This window comes from Gopherus evgoodei, chromosome 1 (assembly GCF_007399415.2).
Source record: "Gopherus evgoodei ecotype Sinaloan lineage chromosome 1, rGopEvg1_v1.p, whole genome shotgun sequence".
Taxonomy (NCBI): Eukaryota; Metazoa; Chordata; order Testudines; family Testudinidae; genus Gopherus; species Gopherus evgoodei.
The window spans coordinates 335,326,050-335,352,627 of NC_044322.1; the positions used below are offsets into that span (position 1 = coordinate 335,326,050).

Genomic DNA, 26,578 nt, shown 5'->3' on the forward strand with positions numbered 1-26,578 from the left:
CAGAGCAAAGATGAGGAATTAGTAGTGACTGAGATAAACTAGATTAATTTATTTATGATTATTGTTCTGATTTTTCTCACAGATAAAGATAAAGCAAGAACCATTAAAGTCTATGTGCAGGTAAGGCAGCCAGTTTAATTAATATAATTCACTTTTCCCATCCACATTCAAAGTTTAATTTGTGCCGCTCTCCTTGTTTATTTTATTTACATTATCTGTTTTAATGAAGAACTCTTTGGTGATGAACTGTTGAAGAATATATTTTAGAATGAGGAAGCTATGCTGAGTTTGAAAACCAGTTTGTAAAACATGCTTCCACCAGTCATTTTTCTGGTCCATTTAATTTTTTCCGTAAAGGCATCTGGCAGGGGGATCTATTAATTAGCCCATAGTTCTATTTAAATTATTCACCAAAGACAAAGGCTCAAAACTGTATCCAATATTCTAACTTCAGAAACTGTATAGAATCACTACAAAACAAGTAACTTAAAGGTCAGAAGGTGTTTGTACTTACAAAAATGGTTGCATGTTTTGATAGACTATACAGATGAAATTAGCTTTTATTTCTTATGATACTGAATTGGCACAGTTCAATTTTATAATACGAACGTCTCTACCTGGTGTGAGTGTGTGTGAGTGAGAGAGAGAGAGAGGGGATGTAAAAAAGGAAAGAGAGAGAGAGGATGTAAAAAAGGAAAGATACAGTATCATTTGACATTAAATTATAACCAAAGAGATTTGATACTGTCTGCTGTGTATGCATCTGCAGGATGAATTATAATGTGTTCATGGTAGCAAGACTCTGGTGAAATGACCTTAGATGAGCAAACTTTCTCAAATAGGTCAGAAATTGGAGAAGTACAAAAACTTGTCCCAACTTCAATTTCCTGGTTAATATTTACAGAATAATGAGGAGATACATGCCTTTTATATTAGTAGAACTTTAACTGTACAAATCCTTTTAATTTAAGCCTTTTCATAAGCAGGAAAATAAGGTAGTTTTTCTCTTTATTAATCTTCTTATTTATTTTGCTTATCTTCATTCTTCTTTCTTTCTTTGTTTAGTTTCCTGCTGTTTTGCTTACTTTATTTCCTCCATAAATCTTTCAGTAGGTGTTGGAAAATGCTACAGCAGGTCTGGACAGTTGGATTTTAAATATGCTATGAACCCACTTGATATTTTATAATACTGAGGCACTCACTACTATAGTAACAGGTTTACCAGCATTTCTACCAGAAATTAGGGCTGTCAAGCGATTAAAAAATGATTTGCGATTAATCATGCAATTAAAAGAATCACAACTAAGCACATGATTAAAAAATTAATTGCAATTAATTGCACTGTTAAACAATATTTTTGGATGTTTTCTACATTTTAAAATATATTGATTTCAATTATAACAGAATACAAAGTGTACAATGCTCACTTTATATTTATTTTTTATTACAAATATTCACACTGTAAAAAACAAAAGAAATAGTATATTTAAATTCATCTAATACAAGTTCTGTAGTGCAATCTCTTTATAATGAAAGTTGAACTTACAAATGTAGAATTATGTACAAAAAATAACTGCATTCAAAAATAAAACAATGTAAAACTTCAGAGCCTAAAAGTCCACTCAGTCCTACTTCAGCCAATCTCTCAGAAAAACAAGTTTGGTTACAACCTGCAGGAGATAATGCTGCCCATGTTTTGTTTACAATGTCATCTGAAAGAGAGAACAAGTGTTTACAAGGCACTGTTGTGGCCAGCATCGCAAGATATTTACGTGCCAGATTCATACATCCCTTCATGCTTCAACCAAAGCAGAGTGGATCAACGCATGTTCATTTTCATCATCTGAGTCAGATGCCACCAGCAGGTCGATTTTCTTTTAAGGTGGTTTGGGTTCTGTAGTTTCCGCATTGGTCTTGCTCTTTTAAGACATCTGAAAGCATTCTCCACACCTTGTCCCTCTCAGTTTTTGGAAGGCACTTTAGATTCTTAAACCTTGGGTAGAGTTCTGAAGCTATCTTTAGAAATTTCACATTGGTACCTTCTTTGTGTTTTGTAAAATCTTCTGTGAAAGTGTTCTTAAAATGAACATGTGCTGAGTCATCATCCAAACTGCTATAACATGAAATATATGGCAGAACCCAGGTAAAACAGAACAGGAGACATACAATTCTCCCCCAAGGAGTTCAGTCACAAATTTAATTAAGGCGGTATTTTTTTAACGAGTATCATCAACATGGAAGCATGTCCTCTGGAATAGTGGCAGAAGCATGAAGGGGCATATGAATGTTTAGAATAGCTGGCATGTAAACACCTTGAAATGCCGGCTACTTTCAGGTGACATTGTAAATCAGAAGCAGTCAGCAGTATCTCCCATAAAAGTAAACTAACTTGTTTGCCTTAGCAATTGGCTTAACAAGAAGTAGGACTGGGTGGACTTGTGAGCACTAAAGTTTTATACTGTTTTGTTTTTGACTGCAGTTATGTAGCAAAAAAAAATCTACATTTGTAAGTTACACTTTCACGATAAAGAGATCACACTACAGTATTTGTATGATGTGAATTGAAAAATACAATTTATTTTGTTTATCACTTTTACAGTACAAATATTTGCAATAAAATACAGTAACTCCTCACTTAACGTTGCAGTTATGTTCCTGAAAAATGCAACTTTAAGTGAAACGATATTAAATGAATCCAATTTTCCCATAAGGTTTAATATAAATGCAGGGGATTAGGTTCCAAGGAATTTTTTTTGGGGCAGACAAAAGGCATTCTATACTGTACAGTGGTGGGGAGGTGCCCCTGGCTTACCCCAGGCAGACACAGCCTGCTGCAGACAATGAGGTAGGTAAGGACGCCAGGAAGCACCTTGCACAGCAGCAGCTTCCCCCCAGAAGAACAGGTGCTGACTTTGCCAGGGGATGCTCCAGGCCTGTCTCTTCCCATTTCCGCTCCACTCCAGGCCCGCCTTTTCCCACCCACACTCCACCTCTTCCCCAGAGCATGCTGCATCCCTGCTCCTCCCTTTCCTCCCAGTGCTTCCCTGCCGCCAAACAGCTGTTTGGCAGCACTTAGGACCTTCTGGGAGGGACGGGAAGGAGCAGAGCCATGGCGCTTCCCCATTCTCAGGGCTGGGGGTGCAGGGTCTGGGAGAGAGTTAGGGCGCAGGAGGGTGCTCAGGGTGGGGGTGCGGGAGGAAGCTCAGGGCTGGAGCAGGCAGGAGGTGCAGAGCACCTACCTGGGAGGCTCCTGTTTGGCACAGGGGGTGTGCAGGTGGTTTGGCACAGCGCGGCACTGCCCCCAAGGCCACAATTCTGGGAGCTGCCTCCGCCCCCCCCGGCAGGCATGGCCATCCAGAACACAGGGGCTTTAGGGACTGCAGGGTCCTGGGCTAAGGGCCCTTCCGGAATGCAGCACTGCAAGCACAGGCCAGAGGACTCAGGAGAAGCAGGGACAGCCGTGCAGCCAGTGACTGGAGAGAAGCGGTGCTTTGAAGGGGAAAGCACTGCTTCTCTCTAGCCACTGGCTGCCCCTCCTTCTCCTGAGTCCTCCTGCCTGTGCTCGCAGGGGTGCATTCTGAAAGGGGTTTTAGAGCTGCAGGCCAAGGCCCCAGAGCCCTGGGCCCTGCAGCCCCTAAAACCCCTGTGTTCCAGGTGGCCCTGCCTGCCGGGGGTGCAAGGGCAGCTTCCCCGCTCCCTCCCTTCCTCCCTCCGAGAAAGTCCTAAGCGCCTCCAAACAGCTGATTGGCAGCGGGAGGGAGGGAAGAAAGGAGGGGGAGGAGGCGGAGAAGAAGAACTTGTGCAATGCTCCCTTGTACAGTCAGCCAAATGATGTTATAAGGGAGCACTGCACAACTTTAAATGAGCACGTTCCCTAATGGAGCAGCAATGTAACTTCAAAACAATGTTAAGCGGGAGGGTGTTAAGTGAGGAGTTATTGTAATAATATAAAGTGAGCACTGTACACTTTGTTTTCTGTGTTATACTATAAATCAATACATTTGAAAATGCAGAAAAACATCCACAAATATTTAATAAATTTCCATTGGTTTAACAGTGTGATTAATCACAATAAATTTTTTTAATCTCAAATAAATTAACTCCGTTAATCACAAGAGTTAACTGTGATTAATTGACAGCCCTACTAGAAATCCTTCTTTTCTAAGGGTTAGCAATGCATTCATAGAAATTTGCTCCAAGCTGAAACTTTGTAGGTGTTTTGGTCTGCGGCTTTGGAGGAGAAAGAGAGAAAAAGAAAGAAAATATAAGAAATATACACACATACACTTTTTAAAAAAACTCCTCTCAATTCCATAAAGAAAACACACAATTTGCCACTGTATAATACCTTCAAGTAAGCTATAACAATAGCATTGAACATCATGTTAGGAGTTGAGCTAGGTAGCACAGTGACCTACAGTCTGATGTCATAAGATGCTGAAAACGTCCGTAGGAGTTCTGAGTGCCCTCAAGTCCCTAAGATGTCAATGGGAGTTCAGGGTACTCCGTACCTTGTAAGATCAGGCCCTCAGTACTCCCTCAAAAGGACTGGTTATTGTTGTTGCTCAGGTTACAAATGAAAATGAGTATGGAAGTCTCCTCTCTCCATCTGAGCACATCACACAGCCACCACAGAGGTTTTGTTTTTATCTTCACATTTATGGTTAAACTGGTCCAGTTTTTATTAGGACAGTGTCACATTTTCTCCTCATGCATCTGCTCCCACAGATCCCCACTCTTTAGGGCCTCAAGTTATGATGCACAGCCTCAACACTTTTTGAAAGGATAGCTGTTAATGGAATAGTAGCTCAACACAGCCGATAGAGAACAACAACGTAAGACATAAGAAAAGATTTGGTCCTCTCCTTAGTATGAGGTTGGACCTGATACATTTGACTAATACAGTTTTACATTTAAAAAATGCAAGATTTCTTATCAACTTGGTGTTTTTCATTTTTAATAATACTTAGCATTTATATAACACTTTTCACGTTGGAAGTGCTTTGCAAGTAGTGCAATGTAGTGTCATGTAGGTTTTTAAAGATGATTTGAAGTCTGTAGCTTTTCCCCATTTAGCATTTTAATAACTTTCATAATACTGCATATTAAATGGATTCTCAAGTTGTTCAAATGCTAAATTTTACCATCCATAAATTTGTCATAATCCTGTGGGGAATATTTTGCAGATTCTAAATACTGTTTTTTAAAATCAATCCTCCTACCCTGTGAATTACACAAAAACAGCCATTATTTGTGGAGGACACTTATAGATCTATGAGACTTCCACCTATTTACTCTGCAGCTGCCTTTGAGAGATTGTTCCTAAACTATTCTGTTTATATACCATGTTTAATAACAGTTCATTATGTGCACTTGCTGACTCTGTGGGCTTATGCTGCCAAATACAATACACACAAAAAAAGGGAGAACACAAGAGTCCATTAAAAAACATCCACTGTAGTTACAACTAAATAAAGTCACAGAATAACAACGCTACCTAGCCCTTTTATAGCAATTTTCATCAGTAAATGTTAGAGCACTTTAAAATGGAGGTCAGTATAATTACTGCAGCTGAGGAAACCAAGGCACAGAGAGGTGAAATGACTTTCCCAAGGCCACACAGCATGCCATTGACAGAACTGGGAATAGGTCCTGGGCCTCCAAAGTCCCAGTCCAATGTTCTATCAGTAGTCAACACTACCTTTCTCCTACAAACAAAAGCTACTATCTTTTGAAGAGAGATCTGTAACAAAACTATTAGCAGTTCTAAAATATTTCTTAGCCACAGGGAGGAATTAGTGGACCAATGACTGTCAGCTATACCTGGCAATAATGCATTGACAGTAACCTAAATTATATTCCACACCAGATTTTCACCAGATACTTAAACTGGGCTATCTGACCATGTTCATCTCTCAAACCTGGGATCTGACTGCATGGTAGAGTATTGGGGGCTCATCCTTGGTCCTCTCTCCCTGCATCTGCTACACTAACCTAATTACAAGATACTACAGCCCTAGGAGAAACTCCCTTGCCCACTATGGTCCCAGCGGCAGGGAAAAAAAAGAAAGTCAGAGTATCTGTACAGCTGTTTGATAGGAAGGGCATGTTAATTCCCATGAGTTCCTTGCTCTGTGAGTAGCTGTGCATTTCCTACACAGAACAGGAACAGTGTCACAGGTCCCGGTCAACTGTCCCTCTTGGTTACTCACTAGACTGCTGTGAGGAGAATCCAAGCCTTTGGATCCCCAGATGTTCTAAACCTCTCAAAGCTGAACAGCATCCAGCTACTGCCCCAGTCTTTGGGGTCCTTAGGCACACTCTATGGCAGAGACCGTCTGCCTAACTCCTGGGCTCAGTACTGAGTCTTTAATATCTCCTGTAGCTTAAACACAACCTCTCCCAGATCTCTACCTAACCCTTCTGGTTTACCTTTAAGTATCGGAAGGCAGACGGCGGATGTAAGCATGTAATACATACAGACTCCCTGCATGTTTCTAACGCTGTAATTGTCTTTATTTGATAGCACAAGACATGCATAGATCCATACAAAAATAAACTCTACACACATTTCCCTGCCACAATTTCCTTCCCACTCCAAAGCATTCTTTTGTCTGAGGTTGAAGTCACTTGAATAATCCAGAGTCCTCCTGCTTCACTGACTGGCTTGTCCTGAAACATGGATCCTTACTTCTTTAAGTCAGCTTGTTTCATTGTTATTGGTCAGTCTAACCCCCTTCCCTTCACCCACCTGAACTTCCTGTGTGTTGTTCCCCATGCAATTTTTGTGTGGTTTTCGGTATCTGTTTATATATCCCCCTACTACCACGTGGCTTTTTTTGTTCTGTGTTCCATGTTAACTATCCTCACACCTTCTTGTCAACTATCTGAAATGGGCCATCTTGATTATCACTACAAAAGTTTTTTTTCTCCTGCTGATAAAAGCTCATCTTAATTAATTAGCCTCTTAGAGTTGCTATGGTAACTTTCACCTTTTCATGTTCTCTGTATGGATATATCTCTTCTGACTATATGTTCCATTCTATGCATCTGATGAAGTGGATGGTAGCCCACGAAAGCTTATGCTCAGATAAATTTGTTAGTCTCTAAGGTGCCGCAAGTATTCCTGTTTTCCCTAAACATGCAGTTACTCTTTAGCATAGCTATTAGGTGTCATTGAAGCTGAGCATTTCCCATTGTCTTCAGTCTGGTGTGTACTTGCTGCAGGCCCTGTTGACAATAGCAGATACTCATACATAGGTTTTCCATGATACAGAAATTCCATGACTTCTTATCATAAACCAGAATTCATAAGTTATACAGACAGATTCCACAATTCACCACACACAATCCCTCTGCTGCATAGTGCTGACCATTATCAGAATAGACAGCCCAGTACAAGTCAATTTATGTGGCCTGTAGGCACCTACACATCCTTCCTGCCACGTAAATTAGGGACTGGATGGGATCCTAAGTACATAATTCATAACTAATTACAAAAAAATAAAAACATGATACTGAAAAAGTACTGCGATATCTGAATACCCCATAAGATTCCAGTTGCATATTTACTCCAGAGTATTTGAGATAATATATATTCTTTCTTGACGCCTGGTTCTAGACCACTTGAAATTCAACAATTCATTATTAGACAAGCACAAATACATCTATCATAAAACTTCACTTAGTTTACACTAGTTATTCTAATTGCTTAAAGCTTTATATGACAGTCCCCAATCATACATTTAATTTAGATCTGTAATTAAAAAAAAAAGTTACAAACTTTTATTGAAGATTAGCAGCTATATTATATACAATAGCCACTCAAAAAGTTGCCAATTCTCTTAGTTAACTCAACATTTCCTCAGTATGTGCAGTATATGCAGCATAGACCTCTGTACAGTAAAGATAGGGAAGTAGAGGCCATTCTGCAAATACTGAGGTACAAATAGAATTATCTATCTACCTAATGCAAAAGTGATACATATATAATGGAAAACACCAGGTCTATCACATAATTATTTACAAATGAGGGGATTTTCAAAGCTCTCAGCACAGGCCTTATTCTGATTCTACTGAAGTCACAGAATCATAGGACTGGAAGGAACCTTGAGAGGTCATCTAGTCCAGTCCCCTGCACTCATAGCAGGACCAAGTATTATCTAGACCAAACTATTTGCTTCAACCAGGGGCAGAATCAGGCCAATGCTGAGGACTCATAAATAAGCCTAATCCTAGGGAGCAGGCCAAAGGGTCTACTCAGGGTTATTGGTTATATGGTGGGAGCTGTGCTAACCCCACATTGGACCCATTTAAATTTCTAGTATATGAGATGGGTGAACATATACCACCCATACCCAGTGTTAAATTAATAAAGTTGTGGCCTGCCACTTAAAATCCATTCCAGTGTCTCTCATGCATCCACATGTGTTCTCTGAACGAACCATCTTGCAATTGGAATGACAATGTTGCAGCTCAGAACTAGGTGTTTTAGCACAAACTCTCTAGTCAGTGATTATACTGAGTCACTTTCAAGAACACCAAACACATATAATATTTTGATAAGGAAAAAAACATAAAAATGTAGTAAGGAAAAATTTACAAAAAATATGACTAAACTATTGATATACTAATTTAAACTTTTTAAAATATTGCAAATATTTAGGTTATCTACTTAGATAGATGTAGTGGGGAGGGACAGTTCAGTGGTTTGAGCATTGACCTGCTAAACCCAGGGTTGTGAGTTCAATCCTTGAGGGGGCCATTTGGGGCAAAAATCTGTCAGGGATGGTACTTGGAGCTGCTGTGAAGGCAGGGGACTGGCCTCAATGACCTTTCAAGGTCCCTTCCAGTTCTATGAGATAGATATATCTCCATATTAAATTAAATATGGCATTTGAGGTATGACAAAGTAAGAGGTTTTATGTATGGTGTCTATAGTATACAAAGTAGGAATAGAAAGTTCTGAATTATTTACTATGTATATTCAATAGCTATTTGCTTTGTTATAGTCACTGTGCTGGTCCCAGCATATGAGAAACACAAGGTAGGTGAGGTAATATGTACTGGACCAACTTCTGTTGGTGGAAGGTACAAGCTTTTGAGACAGGGAGAACTCTTCTCTGTGTAGCTCGAAAGCTTGTATCTTATTGCACCAACTTCTGTTGGTGAAAAAGATATTACACCTCATTACTTCGTCTCTCTATGTATATTCAAGATATGCTACAAAAGATACTGATTTATAGCATATCTGGAATGTGTGTTATTTAAGAACTCCTGCAATGCATTTAAAAGTTCAATATTTTTCCCCATTATAGTCTAACGGAAAGAAATTAATACTTGCTGAAACAGTGAACATTCAGCTCATTAAATTCAGTATCATTTGATGAGCTTCTTTACATCTTGTTTATTGAATAGCACATGAAGTATGCATCTTCAAGGTGGTTTCAAAGTGTTTTTTAAGAAAACTGCTTATGAAAAGATTCTTATTATTTATCTTATTTTAATTTTTCTTTCGTACTCCATGACTTTTTAACCAATGGATCAAAGAACACAGATCACAACCTGACTCTCAGAAGAGATGAAACTAACAATGGACCAAAAAGGTCATTCCATACACTGATCAGAATTGTTAGATCTTAAGAGACATGCATTTTTTGATTCCAAATACGTAAAAGTAAATCTTCCCTGACATCACATCACACTCAGTAATTCAACTGCAGAGAGATCACTTGCTCTGAAGAAAATATTCTTATTTTATATTTGTAGTGCATTTCTGATGTCCTTTAAATGTCACTAGTCTTTCTGTGCATTAATATTTTGAACTGCAGATTGCACTGTTTGACTTTTTACTCATTTTCCTCAAAATTATTGGTGATCTCAGACATAGGGCCAGAAACTTCCCCAATCACCACTCTGAAAGCATTAGTTAATACAGTTTTCTATAGAGGATTTCTTTGACAATCCACTTATTAGTTAGAAAATCTTGCTATATTCTGGAAGAAACCATTGTTAAAAATAGAGAAAATAGCGATTGCTAGATATGGCTCAAATACCAGCTTCTGAAATTGGCCAACGGTGAGGGATCATGGTTCTCAACAAGGTGAAAAATAGAAGGTGACACTTTGACAGAACAATCTTCTCTTAATCTTCTGATAACATATGGCGTTGTATTGTCCTTGTAATTAATTTCATATTTCTCAGAAGAAATAATTATATAGAGAAATACACCTTAGGGTCCTGAAAATAAAAGCTTATGACAAGTTGATGGTCTTATTTTCCACTTTCATGTTTCTCTTTTCATGATTACTGACAAAGACTTTCTGATCACTATACAGCATATTTAAAACACTAAAAACAGCAATTAGATTCTTGTTTGATCCTGTATGAATCTATCTTCTTCATGGCACTTCTGTCCTTAGTTGCTAATCATAAAATATTATGTTTTGAAGAACATGGTCAAAAAAGTTGTTACTTCTATTATTTGGAGTGGGGAGAGGATTTATATCTTCATTTACAGGGCTTTGCAGTTGAAAATATGATTGATAGTGAGAATTTATTAATTCAAACAGGAAAAATGACATAAAATTACTTCATTTTATCTAATATTTAATATGGTAGGTAGGTCATATGTTCACTCTCATACATTATGAAAAAGTAAAAACATAAAATACCTGTGTGAAAGTTGCAGCTTTCTCAGAGATTTTGCTGTCTACATGGTTAATAAAATTTAAAACTGAGAAAGCATGGACATAGACCAGTGGTTTCCAAACTTTTTTCACTGCACACCCCTATCAGTAAAAAATTTTTGGGCATGCACCCCAGCCACACCGCAGAGCCGGCTCTACAATTTTTGCCCCCTGAAGCAAAACAAACGAACACAACAACAAAAAAGGCGCTCGGACTCACGCCTGAACTGCCGAAACCAAAAAAAACCCAAGAGCCACTCCCTCCTGCCACGCACCCCGAAGGATCCTCTTATGCACCCCACTTTGGAGATCACTGACATAGACCATAACAGACTTTCAACTTAGAGAGACAAGGTTGGTGAAGTGATAGCTTTTATTGGACCAACTTCCATTGTTGAGAAAGACAAGCTTTCAAGCTTGTAAAGAACCTCTTCCATCGGGGAAGCACTACAGCTGCACAGCTGTATTGCTTCAAGTATCAGAGGGGAGCCGTGTTAGTCTGGATCTGTAAAAGCAGCAAAGAATCCTGTGGCACCTTATAGACTAACAGACGTTTTGGAGCATGAGCTTTCGTGGGTGAATACCCACTTCGTCAGATGCAGGTAGTGGAAATTTCCAGGGGCAGGTATACATAAGCAGGCAAGCTAGAGATAATGAGGTTAGTTCTATCAGGGAGGATGAGGCCCTCTTCTAGCAGTTGAGGTGTGAAAAGAAAGGGAGGAGAAACTGGTTTTGTAGTTGGCAAGCCATTCACAGTCTCTGTTTAATCCTGAGCTGATGGTGTCAAATTTGCAGATGAACTGAAGCTCAGCAGTTTCTCTTTGAAGTCTGGTCCTGAAGTTTTTTTTGCTGCAGGATGGCCACCTTAAGGTCTGCTATAGTGTGGCCAGGGAGGTTGAAGTGTTCTCCTACAGGTTTTTGTATATTGCCTTTCCTAATATCTGATTTGTGTCCATTTATCCTTTTCCGTAGAGACTGTCCAGTTTGGCCGTTGCAACTGTGCGGCAACAGCAGTTTAATTATAGATATACCATCAAGTCATAGGATCTTATTCTTTATTGTTTAATCAAAGCAAACAGGTCCTCATTTTCTAATGTCTCATGCTGAATTTAAGCATCTTGGAAATCCATTGGAGGCCTTCACTGTCCTGTCAGCTTTTCCTCACATAGCTCCTCCCTTCTTTCTCCCATGCTGTCCTGCATATATATATGTTCCACGATAACCTAGATTGTAAACTCCTAAAAGCTTTAATAAAAGTTTGGACAGTGCCTAATACAATATAGTCACAAACCCTTATTTGGGCTTTAGGTGCTACCATAATATACATTATTATAATTTATGTTAAATGTATATTTTGTTTTATGAACATTTTATACTTTTCTTTTATACTGTATTAGAAGGAATATATTTAGTCATTTTGCTGCTTATGTAAAATATCTACCATAAATTTGTTAGATGCAAACTCAGATGTGATCATTAACGATTCCCAAGATCTGTTTTAAAAGAAAATAAATAAAATTGACTTCACAAAAATGTGCATGAGGTGCATATCCAGAGGAGAGGTTAAATTACCTAAATATCTAATTATCTTAAAAAGATACATACTTCTGCTCTATAAGCTTTGTAAGTTACCTATGTCCTTAGCTGTCAGTATTTCATTTCTAAATGTAAGCATTACTTAACAAAATATTTAATGCTGTTTTAAGTGAATAATTATATACAAGGGCTATAAACATAGAACCAGAGGACTGCATTTTAAAAGTGACTAGTGATTTGCTTTGCCTCAATTTTTGGGAGCCCAACTTAAATGGACTGATTTTCAGAGGGTTAATGACTGTATATTCGCTAAAATTTTAGTTTATTGAAAATGTACACACACGATTTTCACAGTCCTGAGCACCCACAGTTCCTTGTTCTCAGCACACCTGAAAATAATGACCATATTATATGGGTAATCAATTAAGTTGTAATGCAAAGACGTAAGAAGAATCCTAAAGGATATCTAAGAGAATACCACATATAAACTAAATGTATATGAACTTTTAAAGTTCTGCATCTATAAAGCAAAAATACACTGAAATAGACAATCTATGTTTAAATTCACGTGAAAGGGCTCTTTTATGGACTCAAACATTTGCAAAGCTGAAAAGTTACTTAGGAAAGAATCCAAGGAAAAAGTTTTAAAAGCAAAACTTTAAAGAGATTCTAAAATCTATCTCAGCCAGATCAGAAAGTCAAATATCTTTCAAGCAGAATTTGATTCCATCTGAATATGTCTGAACTGAAGAAAGGACTAAGATAAACCCTTAAAGAGATGAGCCATGGAGAAGGGACAAAGAGTTGATACCCACATCTAAAGGGTGTGTTTTTCCATCTACAGTGAACACAATGAGAAAAAGTGAAATAACAGCTACTGAAAGTTGATGCAATTTAGAAAGGAACAACTGGAATGGTACAAGAAAAGGAGAGAGGAGAAAAAGAAAAGGAAGATCAGGAGAAACTCACTCCAGTATGAAGAAAAGAAGCAGCCTTGACGAAGCTAGGACCAATAATGAGGCCATGAAAAATCCTTCAGCTCCTGTAGTGCTCTGCAGGAGGATGCCATCACCGAACTTAATGCTTCATGGGCTAAAAAACCCCACCCTTGTGTAACCTGACAAGTGTTATATTTATTTCAATACTGAAATTGTTTTAATTGGATACTGGAATGCTAGAGTAGCTTAAAGGTAAAGAGAACAGATTTTCCTATAACCCTGAATAGCAGAGCAATGTATTCCTAGGGAGGATAGGTAAATACACTATATTAAAACAGAGAGACTGCACATGTGATGTAATCTGAATGTCAGATTGAGTTTTCATCAACGCTGCCTGTTTGAAATCACTCTATGCAAAATAGTAGGTGAAAATACATGCTGAGCTTTTGAGACAACACTCTTCATATGGGTTTTTTAAATGACTGAATTAAAGCTCTTCTTCAGATACACAGTTTCCAAAGACTTAATACTAACACTTACTTTTGTCCATGAATACATTAGCTAAAACAATCCATTATAAACTTCCTTTCATCATGTACAAATCATTAGGATTATATGCAATAATTAGAGAGGGACCACCAATTAATTGGGGGATAATTAACCGCTGTACTAGCACATCTAGAAAAGTGCACTCTCTACAGGATACAATTCTCACTCTTACAGAAAGCATAATCTGATGGTAACTCTCCAAGAAGGTGTCAAAACTGAAGGAATTTTATGTAGAGTAACACTGTTTCATTACTTATTTTATATTACATTCTTTGTAGAATAGTCAAACTTTGAGTGCTTAAGTCATGGCATCCCCTAAGAATAGTAAAAACCTGTGTGTGAAAAAAATAGGGGGGTCTTTTCCCAAAAGCTACATGATGAAAAACAATTACTAATCTAGCCCATCCAATGTTGTTTCCTTGGATTATATTAATTTAGCAATTTGGGAATAAAAGTCACCTACTGCGGATTATGCCTGAGCAACCCTTTCATACACATAGGACACTGGATATAAGTGAAATTAATATTTTACAACAAAATAATATTGACCAAAAAATCTTGCAGTCTGTCTGTAAGAACACAACTGCAGCTCAGAATTCAAAAAGCCCGATCCTGAGTAATATGGATAGGTCATACAAGCAATATTTTAGAGCTGGCTGGAAAATATCTTATTCTTTTAAATTCTGACTTGTATCTGATAAGAAAGTTAAAAGTAAACTGCCGCTTTTAAAAGTCAAAACTGGAGGTGAAAAGTGGAAAAGGGGTAAAATCTTGGCCACATTGAACTCAATGGCCAAACTCCCATTCACTTATTGGGGTTGGTATTTCACTATCCAGTTTTCATAGTAGTACTAGTAGTTCAAGTACCTAGGTAGATTGACACACATGAAAAACAAACCTTGTTACCCCACCTTTAGAAAAAAATTAGTATGTTAACAGTTGCCAATCCTATTTAATTACATTTGGTAAACACCGTATGCTGCCCATGTGATGTTCTTTTTTTTTTATGCGATGCTAATTTAAAGCAGTGGCACAAGGATCTGGGGATGGAGACTGCTGGAGGAGCCAAATATATATTACTGCAAAAACAAGAAGTTCAAAAGAAAATCAACCCCCCACCTGTCACTATTTACCAATATTAGCAAGTAAAAGAACGGATAGAATTATCCTGAGTATATAAAGCCATGGAAAATCTATTTGCAGACTATGCGGAACTAGAAGTTAATGACTTAAAAACAAGCACAGGAATTGCTGTACTTATCAAGAATGTTGCAGTTACAGCAGAATTCCATTTCTGAAATGTGTTACTACACATAAGCCAGTGAATACTATTGATTTCTCTGTAGTCTAGCAACTTCAAAATATTTGTCTAGCACATTCAAATTGAGCATTTACAACACTTGTTCTCTCTCTATTCCACATGTTATCCTCTTCTCCTCCTGGTTTGAATTCTCTGACCATAACTTGCCAATATGTTTAAACAGCTTTCCTAGCCCTCCTGTTATGGAGAAAAGCTTGAAAATATGACCTGAGTATTTTGAACTTAAATCTCAGAAACCAGAAGACAAAGTGAATAGGTCTGGCTGAAATTTTTCCAACAAAAACCATTTTTCAATGGAAAACTGGGCTTTTAACAAAAGATTTTTTTTCACAAGTAGTGTCTGTTATTCATGGAAAGTTTTTACTTTTTGTCAAAAACACTTCAAAAGAAACATTTCTGGTTTTTGGCCCAAATCTCAAACTTTTCTACTCAGAAATGCTGCCTTGGTGACTCATGTGAGTTATAGTTAGAATACCTCTTGCCCTGTTCTCCTCTAGGGGCTGGGTTGTCCAGTTGGACTGCACCTTAGAAAATGCACCATGGCCAGGGACTTCCATAATTTATCGCAGTGACCCAGCAAGACGAAAGATGCTTGTGCATCATGAAAGATGAAGTCCATCTAGGGAGCCCTCCCTTTAGAGGAAATTGGAGTATGAGGCATCCAACTCCCATAGGAATCATAGCAGCTTTTCCCAATCCAAATTTTCTGTTTTAGAGAAAGTTTTTCACTGAAATATTTTTGGTTCTTGGCTAAGTATTTTATACTTCTGATTTTTTGTCAAAAAGTCAAAATTTTCCATAGAGTGCCCTGCCCAATTTTCTGACCAGCTCTAATCTTAAACCAAAATTAAAAATTATTAAAAAAAAAAAAGATATTTTTGAGGCCTGACTCATTACTTTTAATTCTTGGCATTACCAAGGCCAGAAATACTCACCTCTGGACTCTCTGACTCTAAACACTACCCAGGAAGAACTGGAAACCACCCAGCTATAGAACACAAACATGTAATGTACTAAACTAATATGACAGGCATCAGAAAAAAACAATTTTCTTGAAATAAATTATTGTAAGAGAAGAAAGTAGAACACATTGAAATAGGGATCCAGATTCTACATTGACTTCCCCTTGTGCAACCTCAGTGACTTCAGAGGATAAGTACAGAATTTGGCAAAGGGTGAATAATGTTGGCGTAGTGATAACAATAATCAGAAACCTGTTTCCAGTGGGATTAGGCATTTTAATTTAGAAGAGACAAGACACTGTTAACTGATAATTGCTCTAGCTACAGCCTGTCTTCTTAAGATATTTTGGTGGACATAAATAAGAATTTAATCTACTAATACTTAATGATTTCCCCTACTGGCCATCTGCAAACCTATGCTTTGTCTGGGCACATTCACAAAAAGGTGGGGGAGAGACAGGATTCCTTTATGACAGGCATGAGGGACTCAACATTTAAGAGGATAGAATTTTAATCTTTTCAAGTGTTCTCCCATGGATATGGAGGTGTTGCTGATACATACAAAAAAGGTTAATTAAAACTGAATACTGAAGTGCTGAGCACTAAGCACTGATATGCTATTCTTGTAGTTAATATAATTAATTACTGAACTTTAAAAGTTTCTTCTGTTATCTAATTAATAAGCTATCACTCCTTAATGTTAACTAATTAATGTAAATCAGTATATGGTAGCTGATGTGAAGGACTGATACTAGGAAATGAAATTAATGGTTATCATTGGCATTTTCCAAGGGGCTTATGGTTGTGAAGTAGTCAACTCCCACTGAAAGTCAATGAGAGTTGGGTTGGGTGCCTGTGATGGTTCTCTGGGTACTCAGGACTGTGAATCACCTTGCTATCTCCTGGGCCTCCAGTATGAGGGAGCCTTGTTTATTCTTATCTGGGTGTCAGCTCCCTGACACCACCAGCCTGTTAGCTACCCAAGCACTCTTCTCTGGGCAATGCTAGCCCCTACTCTGCCTTGCAGGTTATCAATAGGTGCATCCCAGTCCCAAGCCCCATTGAAGTATTCCCCTGTGGCAGGCCAGCCCCTTCATCACTAAACACCAGTCTGCTGTCCCCCAAAAAACAGTTTATGTAGCTTGTCTCTTTCAACCGAGGATCTGCACCCTCCTTAATATCACAGCACTTAGATACATTTATAGTGAAAACAAAAGAAGTTTATTACCAAAGATTCTAGAGATAGTAAGGATAATGAAAACAAAAGTTACACATAAAACAAAAACATAACATGCTTTCTAGAGACTAAACTTACGTTAATGGTAACCTCCAACCTAAAGAAGTTTACCTCACCCTCAAAGTCCTCTACAGAGTTTAAACCAAGGCTGGTTTGTGGGTGTGATCACATTTCGATGAATGTCAGTCACCACACTGTCCATTTACTTTCCAGGTGCAGGATCAAGGAGTGTCTTCCTTGCTTTCTACATATATCTCCAAAGTTCATTGTCTCTACTCAAAATCAGGATAACCACCCACGGCTTTTTATTCCTGGGTGCTCTTTCCTGTTGATTTTACATTTCCCTATTGACACAGTATGTAAATATCTATCCACTGTGTCAGCTCACAAGGCTTAATTTATATTCCGACAAAGAAACGGGTGAATAAACATTTCTTGTCTGACAGAAAACCTTTGTCAACACTTTAAAATATATTTTCAGTATACATATGTAATTCCCTACACATATATTTCACAACAATATTAATGACCAGTGTGAGCCTAGATTTTGTTTAAGATGTCACATAACATTCTTTGGTGAACGAAAACGTACCTACCAGAATCAGGACATTCCTGTAACCTCCTTGCTAGTTGGCGTAAGAGGTTCTTTGGTGACAGTGCTTCAATCCCCTAGGCTCTGTTGAAAATGCCAGCCCAAACTGACTGAATAGTTCTTACAATGATCATTTTGCATGAGTAATTAAGAGCTTTCTCTACAAAGCTAAACTAAGCTAAGCATGTGTTTAAGAGCTGTGCTGAACAGTGATGGACTAAAGTGCTTGGCTGAATCAGGGCCTAAAGGCAGAATTTAGCCATTACTGTTTACTCCATTGACAGCATGTTAATGTAAGTGTGCAGAAAGTGAATTCTATCAGGACAAATCGAAACTCCAGATGTATTTGTATGTGGGGCTCTAATCCAAAAGAGAGCAGATGAGCTGTCATGTGCAAAATTCTTCAGCTTTACAGCAGCTGCAAGAGCTAACTAGGGGTTATAACAACAATAGTCTTATCTATCAGCTATAATAGCATTTCAGTAAGGAATTTTAAATCCAATTTGTTTACAATTAGATGACAAAACAATAAACATTATAATTCTTGTTATTTTTACTGTGTGGCTGTTGCTGTGTGACAATTTTGTTGTAAGATAATGAAATCTACATGCACCAGCATTTAGTAAACCATAAGAGACGAGACGGAGCAGTGAAAGAAATGAAAAAGAAAATTAATCCTCCTCCATCTGTTTGTCTGAAAGAAAAGCATGTGTCACCTATTATTTAGCTCATACTCCAAAAGTCTTTGGTTTCTATTTGTTCTTTTATCAGCAGTTTTGATTGAATTTGGTAGTTAAGTGTACAGGCTTTTGTGATTTTCGTCTTCTCGGAGGTTACACACTGATAAGGCCAATAATTGACAATGTTATTCAGCAATTTTTGCTGAAGAAGTAAACATGGAAAGAAAACAGTTTTCTTTGGAGAGAGGTGTCTCCAGTGATACCTGTGAATTACTAACTAAATGGAAGCACTGCCAGTGCACTTAGTTGAGATGGCCACTTAAATTGGTGGGGAAGCAGAGCAGTTTTTCTTTTTTCCTGAAAGGGCTTTTATACTGACATTGAGAACACATGCAGATATCTTTGTGTAGTTACTGAAAATAAATGTGAACATTGGGGGGAAATGTCATATTAACTTGAAAGTGTTCTGTTAGATAATTACAGGCCAGTAAAACCCACCATTGTAAAATACAGCTGATTTAAGATTTGACAATTAATAATGTCTCTTTGTAAGGTGTATCCAGTATAACATGGTCTATGAAAAAATCTCTATAGCTTATACAAATGTTGGGCTGTATTTCCTCCTCTTTTCTGGTAAGTGGAGGGGAGCCAAAAACCTTGCCAAGAGATACTGAAAAGGGGAAACCACTCTGCCAGATGTCTATGGGTTTGCATCTCTGGGGTTTTGAGGGGCAGGAGGCTGTGAAATCAGAGAGCAGCTACACTACACAGCATTCTCTGCTGATAATACTGTGGGTGTAAACATCATTAACTTCTGCAGTATCCACTTCTGGGCACAGAAGGGGGTGTAGTTAATGGCAGAATAGTCCCTGAGGGAACCATTCTGCCAGTCACAAGCTAAGCATGGCAGAGATGATGTTCTAAAGGGCCTTTGTAGATCTCTGGACATCTGCTGGTTTAAGGAGGGGAAAACATCCTGCCTGTTCTAGAAGTGATGGTGTTAGGTAGCCCTGCCCCACAAATGGAATGGCAAAGAGGAAGTTCTATGAGTTGAAACTCTCAGAATTCCTGCTCCTAACCAGTATTTCCACACATAAGAGAACATATGGCTCACTGGTAGGAAAACTGGCAAGATGACCTAACAGAACAAAAAGTCCTATAGTTTCTATGATTTAATTCTGTGATTATATAAAATGACTAGGTGTATATAGGGATAACAGAGACCTTTGTGTAATGCTTACTGAGTAAATACACATGCTTCTGTTTGTAATATTTAGCATCATATAGTGCATTTTCAGCTGTAAATATCAAACAGCTCTACAAAGAAAGGTACATAATTATTAACCCCATTTTATAAAGTGAGTATCCACAACACAGAAAGGTTAAAGTGACTTGCCCAAGGATATAAATCAAGTCAACATCAGTACCAAGATTAGAAGCTAGGTCTCCTGACCACTAGGCCCTTGCATAATACACTATATAAGTATACTCAGTTTTTGCTAACAGGGTTCTGCATTATGTTCAGTAGCTTGAGAAACAATATTACAATTGGTGAACTCAATTCATTAGTATCTGTGAAATATAGAAGTGTTATCTCATCTTAATATGACCTGGGGCCAGTAATAATTGTTGAACAGAAAATTAGAGAGACCATTCTAGAAAGCAAGGTGAGTGAGGTAATATCTTTTATTGGACTGACTTCTGTTGGTGAGAGACACGCTTTTGAGCTTAGGCCAGGTCTACATTACAAACTTACATCAGTGTAACTTCATTGCTCAGGGGTGTTAAAAATCCACACCCGAGTGATGCAGTTATACCGACCTAACCTGCATTGTCAACAGCTCTATGTCGACAGGAGGCCGTACAAAGGGATCTCACAAAACTCGGTGACTAGGCAACAAAGTGGCAGACGAAATTCAATGTTGATAAATGCAAAGTAATGCACGTTGGAAAACATAATGCCAAATATACATATAAAATGATGAGGTCTAAATTAATTCTTATCACTCAAGCAATAGATCCTGGAGTCAATGTGGATAGTTCTCTGAAAACATCCACTCCATGTGCATTAGCAGTCAAAAAAGCTAATAATATTGGTAATCATTAAGAAAGGGATAGATAATAAGACAGAAAATATCATATAGCCTCTATATAAATCAATGGTATGCCCACATCTTGAATACTGCATGCAGATGTGGTCGCTCCATCTCAAAAAAGAGATATTGGAATTGAAAACTGTTCAGAAAAGGGCAACAAAAATGATTAGGGGTATGGAACAGTTTCCATATGAGAAGAGATGAATAAAACTGGGACTTTTCAGCTTGGAAAAGAGACAACCACGGGGAGATATGATAGAGGTCTATAAAATCATGACTTGTGTGGAGAAAGTAAATAAGGAAGTGTCATTTACTCCTCATAACACAAGAACTAGGGGCCACCAAATGAAATTAATAGGCAGCAGGTTTAAAACAAACAAAAGGAAGTATTTCTTCACACAACACACAGTCAACCTGTGAAACTCTTTGCCAGAGGATATTGTGAAAGCCAGGATTGGCATAGATGGTGTCCTCTGTTTGCCAGAAACTGGGAATGGGTGGCAGGGGAAGGATCACTTGATGATTACGTAGTCTGTTCATTCTCTCTGATGCACTTGGCATTGGTCACTTTGGTCTGACCCAGAATGGGCATTCTTATGTAAGGTACTGCCTCTTGCGAAGGTGGAGTACCTATGCCAATGACAGAAGCTCTCCCATCACTATAGGAGCGTCTTCACTGAACAGCAGCTGAGCCGCTGCAGCATTTTAAGTGTAGACCTGCCCATATATTAATTACTTTGTGAAAAGTGTTTACCCATCAGTGATGTGGTATTTTAGTCTTTTCCTACACATGCATATCACAACATACGGTGTACTTCATCCAGTGCACTAAACGCACCAATAGCAACTATGTGGGTGAAAGCAGACACTCACTATGCTCTCCAATGAACACACACAGAGGAAAACAGTAAAAGAGAAAAACACTGCAGTACTCATCCTCAGAGGAAACCTGCATAACCAACGGAACCTCTCTCACCAATCTTGTTTCTCCAATATCCTGGAACCAACATGGCTACAACAACACTGCATACAACAATGGAAGAGGTCATTTTAGATAGTTAAATATTTATTTTAAAGAGGAAATTACATAAACAAATTTTTTGGAACAGACTTTTGAAATGCTCGTCACAACTGTAAATACGGAAAAGATGTTGCTACTTTCTTGGAATACACTACTGTCTTAGGGGCCTACCCAGTCTTAAATTACTTGTGTGATTTCATAGACTGTAGAGGTTCCCTGGATCTTCAGGGCTCTAAAGGACCAATAGCAGCCCCATATTTTAATAGGTACTTGCTCCTCAGACGTGGCCACAGAAATGTGTTTTTGGCTTTACTCCGATGCCTAGGAGTGTTCACTTCTAGGGGTAACGTTTTGCACAATCAGAAATTAAGGTCTTTGGAGTAACATTGGGAAATGTATTCTCAATTTTACCCTTATCTGAAAATTAAAGATAAATCCACACTTAGAGCATGTGGATAGGCAAAGGACAACCTAAAGATCAAAGACAGAATACTTCTAAACAATATATAATCATTTATTATATTCACAAAGATATAGATATCACTGTCTCACCACTCATTCTCTGCAAATTATGCATAATCATACACAGAGTTATGAACAAACCTGTTCTTTATTACAAGCTTGTTATTGCAAGCCAATATGGGGGGGAAATGGCAACAAAACTATTTCTGGGGAAATATGTAACCTTCAATTTTATATTAAAAAAGAAGGCTAGACTAATTATTGCATCCCTCTGTACTTTACTGCTCTAATCAAACAGATTTTTGTTACAGATTCTTTACTCTGACAATCGGAAAAGTCCTTACAATACTAGCTACTATCTTGTGTCTTGCAAAATATTTCTTACTAAGGGGGAATTCATCATACATTAAAATAATTTTGAAACGCTGTGATAGATATGGATGTTACCAAAACCACAAATGGATGCTCAAAATCTTTGTAAAACTAAATATCTAAAATAGGAAACAGAATTTCTGTTCCTATGGACATTTTAAATAATTTTTCAGAATTAAGAACCATAAACAAAGAAAGTAAAATGTCAAATTCTTTCATTACAGTAGCACATTTCACATCACTTGTTGGTGGGGGATCATGCTGCCACAAGGGAAATGGTAGCACACACTCAGCAAGACTGCAATAGGACAAGACATCATGCTTGCAGCATCACTGAAACATTAATTTAGTCTACTTAAGATGACTGGAACCACTCCAAACATAATGTCACATCATTTACTTTTGAACATTCTGTTGAGACAGCACGGCTGTATTACAGAGTAGGAGAGCCACAGTAGTCCACTTGCTGATTCATGCTGTTAAATTATGCTGTTATAACACTATATTTATGTTGCTATCACATTACTTTACAATGGGGCCTTCATTATGGTCAGAGTCTGAAGAGTAGAGTGGAAGATGAACTACATGTCAGGAAGAAACAACACTTGTTTGTCTGCATTCAAATATATGAAGACTACACCTCTGCTTAAATCAATTCTACCAATAAAGAAGAGTTAGAGTTTAAAATATAATCCTATGTGATTATATCTAAATGATAACTCAAACATATGTAGTTTTGCCTAGCCAAGGATTTAGCTATTTATCCCCTAAGGATGACATTACAGTTAATACTGTGACACAGAGACCCTTTTTTTGATCCAAAGAGGTTATATATGGTTGGAGTCTTTACGTCTTGGAGAACTGTGTTATAGATCTTTTTAGTGCTTCTATGGTGAACAGATGTCCCGATTTTATAGGGACAGTCCCGATATGTGGGGCTTTTTCTTATATAGGTTCCTATTACTCCCCACCCTCTGTCCTGGTTTTTCACACTTGCTGCCTGGTCACCCTAAGTGCTTCTTATGGGGTACCACTTCAGCAATTTTATCTAGCAGCTGTATTCAAAAGACTTCAGAATAATTGTCAGGAACCTGAGCAGAGAGAGAGATAGTTAATCATTCCCTTTTATAATTTCACCCTCTTGACAAGAGGCAAAAGTCTTTTGCTGTTAGTGAAGGAACTCAAAAATCATAAAAAGATAAAAGACAAGACAAAACAACCTTGTATCTTCACAGTCAAACTTTGACAGCTCTAGATTTCTATGAGAGCTCTGATATTACATGTGTGACTTAGTTTACTGCAGCGCTAAGAATCAAAGGATGTGATCCCAGAAATCTTGACATCACATAAGAGTACTGCACCAGTGTGGACAATGAAACTTGAGTATTATTTCATAGTGTGGCCCTCATGTGATCCAGGCTACAAATAGAGGTGAAGGTTGTGACAGACTGACAAGATATGAACAAACCATGGAATTAAAAAAAGCTTTACTGAGTTAATCTTAATTATCAACATTTAATTTAACATCCTTGGAGACACTAGATTAAAATGCAATTGTGTACATGTTATTGTGGAATTGAATGGGGGTGGGGGAGAAATGTCCTTATTTATCAGCATTTGAAGCCTCCCTGAAGAGATCAATCGGATCATAGAATATCAGGGTTAGAAGGGACCTCAGGAGGTCATCTAGTCCAACTCCCTGCTCAAAGCAGGACTAATTCCAAACTAAATCATCCCAGCCAGGAGTTTGTCAAGCCTGACCTTAAAAGCCTCTAAGGAAGGAGATTCCACCACCTCCCTAGGTAACCCATTCCAGTGCTTCACCACTCTCTGAGTGAAAAAGTTTTTTTTTAATATCCAACCTAAACCTCCCCTATAGAGATACACATATGCTAGTTAAACCTGGATTCTCTAGAGCAGTGATTCCCAAACTTTGGATGCCGCTTGTTTAGGGAAAGCCTCTGGAGGGCCGGTTTGTTTACCTGCGGCGTCCGAGGGTCCGGCTGATCACGGCTCCTACTGGCCGTGGTTCACTGCTCCAGGCCAGTGGGAGCTGCTCTAAGCGGCACGGGCTGAGGGACATACTGCCCCTCTGATAGTATATTAAAAGGTAAAGCCTAGTGAACAGAAGCTCTAAAACTACTGAACTGATTTTCTTCAAACATGGCTTGAATCTTAGATCTCAGTAAGGTAAGTTAATTAACATATGTAATATCATTGTCTTCAGATTAGGCCTTCTCTTCAATGGTGTAACTGACTTGAATTTAGTGAACAATTCGGTTGACAGTGCACAGAAGGAACAGAATCCATCTTAGCTGTCCTTAACTTCATAAAGCCAACATAGCCTAAAAGAGTAAAAAATAGCAAAAACTTTTTTTTTTTTGCTAAAATAAAATAGATGATTGACTACATGCAGGAAGCAGACACTCTGAGCAATGGCCATTTTTCAAAGTAGAAGTAAATTTTAAGTGATTTGTCAAAGGAGATACAATGAGCTAGTGGTAGAGGGGGGAACAGAACCCAGATCTTACTTTCCCATCCCCCTGCTCCAACCACTAGATAATACTGCTCACATACTACAAATGCTAGACTATATACAAAGCTCCAGGCAATGTTCTATCCCCTTTTCTAATGCAGACCTAGTAATTTTTTTCTAAATTCATGCAATCATTTCAATATACTGTACCATTCTGCGATATTGAAACCCACTGCTGAATTCCTAACCTCTTAGACATTGCAATATCTCCCAATTTATTCTGCAATCAGCTTAAATTCATGATACTGGCTAAATTACCTAATACAATATTTTCAGATCACTAGGAATGTTTATTCTGTTTCTAATTTTCCCCCAATATTTTTGTACAAATGGCGATTACCATACCATATTAAAATACCTTTCTATTTCACACTCTTCCAGCATTTGCCATTTTACTTTATTCTTGACTTCATCTTAATGTAGTATTTTTATAGATGTCCTAAGGCATAACTGTTCTTTTTTCTAATCTATTTTTAACATAACATATTCTCTATTTTAGCACTAGGATAAGGTTACAAATTAATATATAATGGAACTGATTTTTATTTTTACAAAAAGTTAATTTACATGAATATAATACAGTGTTTGTAAGGGAGATATGAACAAACATCTTAATTGTACTTCAAAGTGTCAGTTTTCATTAAAAAAAGTAAGTTATTCTCTTACTGTTATGGTTGTGAAGTAAACCTTCAAAACGTGAAATGAGTGGCTATATCTTCACTGCAAAAAGGTACGTTTTTACATCAAACTTGTATCTCAACATAAAATACACCTTTTTGCAGTGAGGATGTAGCCTGTGGCTGATGCAGAGATATCCAGCTGAATTTGCAGAGAGCTTAAAATGATAGATGTGTATTGTGAACTGTCCCATTCAAAAAGGTTGCTAATTCAGAGGCCAATGGTAGTACTTTACTATAAACATCATTAACTGTTTAAATGCATAAAACATGTCAGAAAGGAAAAGAATTATCACATTATGAAGTTCTACCTTTGCATTTCTCAAAGAGGGACAGGAAAAGGGAAAGTTTGGGGCACAGATTGAGATATGTTTGACTTTAACAAAGGGATGGCATGTATGGGATAGGGTGGCCAGAAGTCCGGTTTCTAGGGTGACCAGATGAGAGACATGAAATATTGGGACACTGGGGGTAGCTGGAGTAGCGTAATGTAGGTCGACTTACCCCATAGTGAAGACAAGCCCTAAAATGCCAAAATCTTTCACCTTACCATACAGAAAAAAGGAAAAGGGGAAAAATAAAGAAGGAAGTCCAGTGATTGGGAGACAAAAGACACTGAAGAAGGTGCTTGAAAACTTTTCAAAATCAGAGAAACGCTTAAATGTAGTCATGAAATTACAGGCCCAGTTTCTAAGCTCAGCTCTTACGCTCACTTATTAAATAGCCTCGGCAGCTCTGTGCCTCAAGATCTTCATCTGTAAAATGGGGCACATACAGTTAAGACATCTTAGTAATGTGTTCCAAAAATCTATGGGTGAAATGCACTGTACAGATGCGAAGTAATTTTTTAAAAAAGGATTCTTCATTTTTATGCTCATTTATTGGACTTTTATTTTACTGACTTAATATGC

At 37.9% G+C, this 26,578-nt stretch overlaps 1 protein-coding gene across 3 annotated transcripts in view; it reads right to left on the bottom strand.

Moving 5' to 3' along the window:
• TBC1D22A (TBC1 domain family member 22A) overlaps positions 1 to 26,578 on the bottom strand; it is a 458,897-nt gene that overhangs the window by 10,409 nt on the left and 421,910 nt on the right. Inside the window, exon 13 of one of the 3 annotated variants that reach the window (XM_030549254.1) lies at positions 12,112 to 12,181. The exons of the other annotated variants lie outside the window; for them this stretch is intronic. Within the exon in view, the coding sequence (XP_030405114.1) occupies positions 12,152 to 12,181 (30 nt within the window). The 3' untranslated portion in view covers positions 12,112 to 12,151. Of the gene's footprint in view, positions 1 to 12,111; positions 12,182 to 26,578 lie in introns of those variants that run through there. 3 annotated transcript variants of the gene reach the window in all.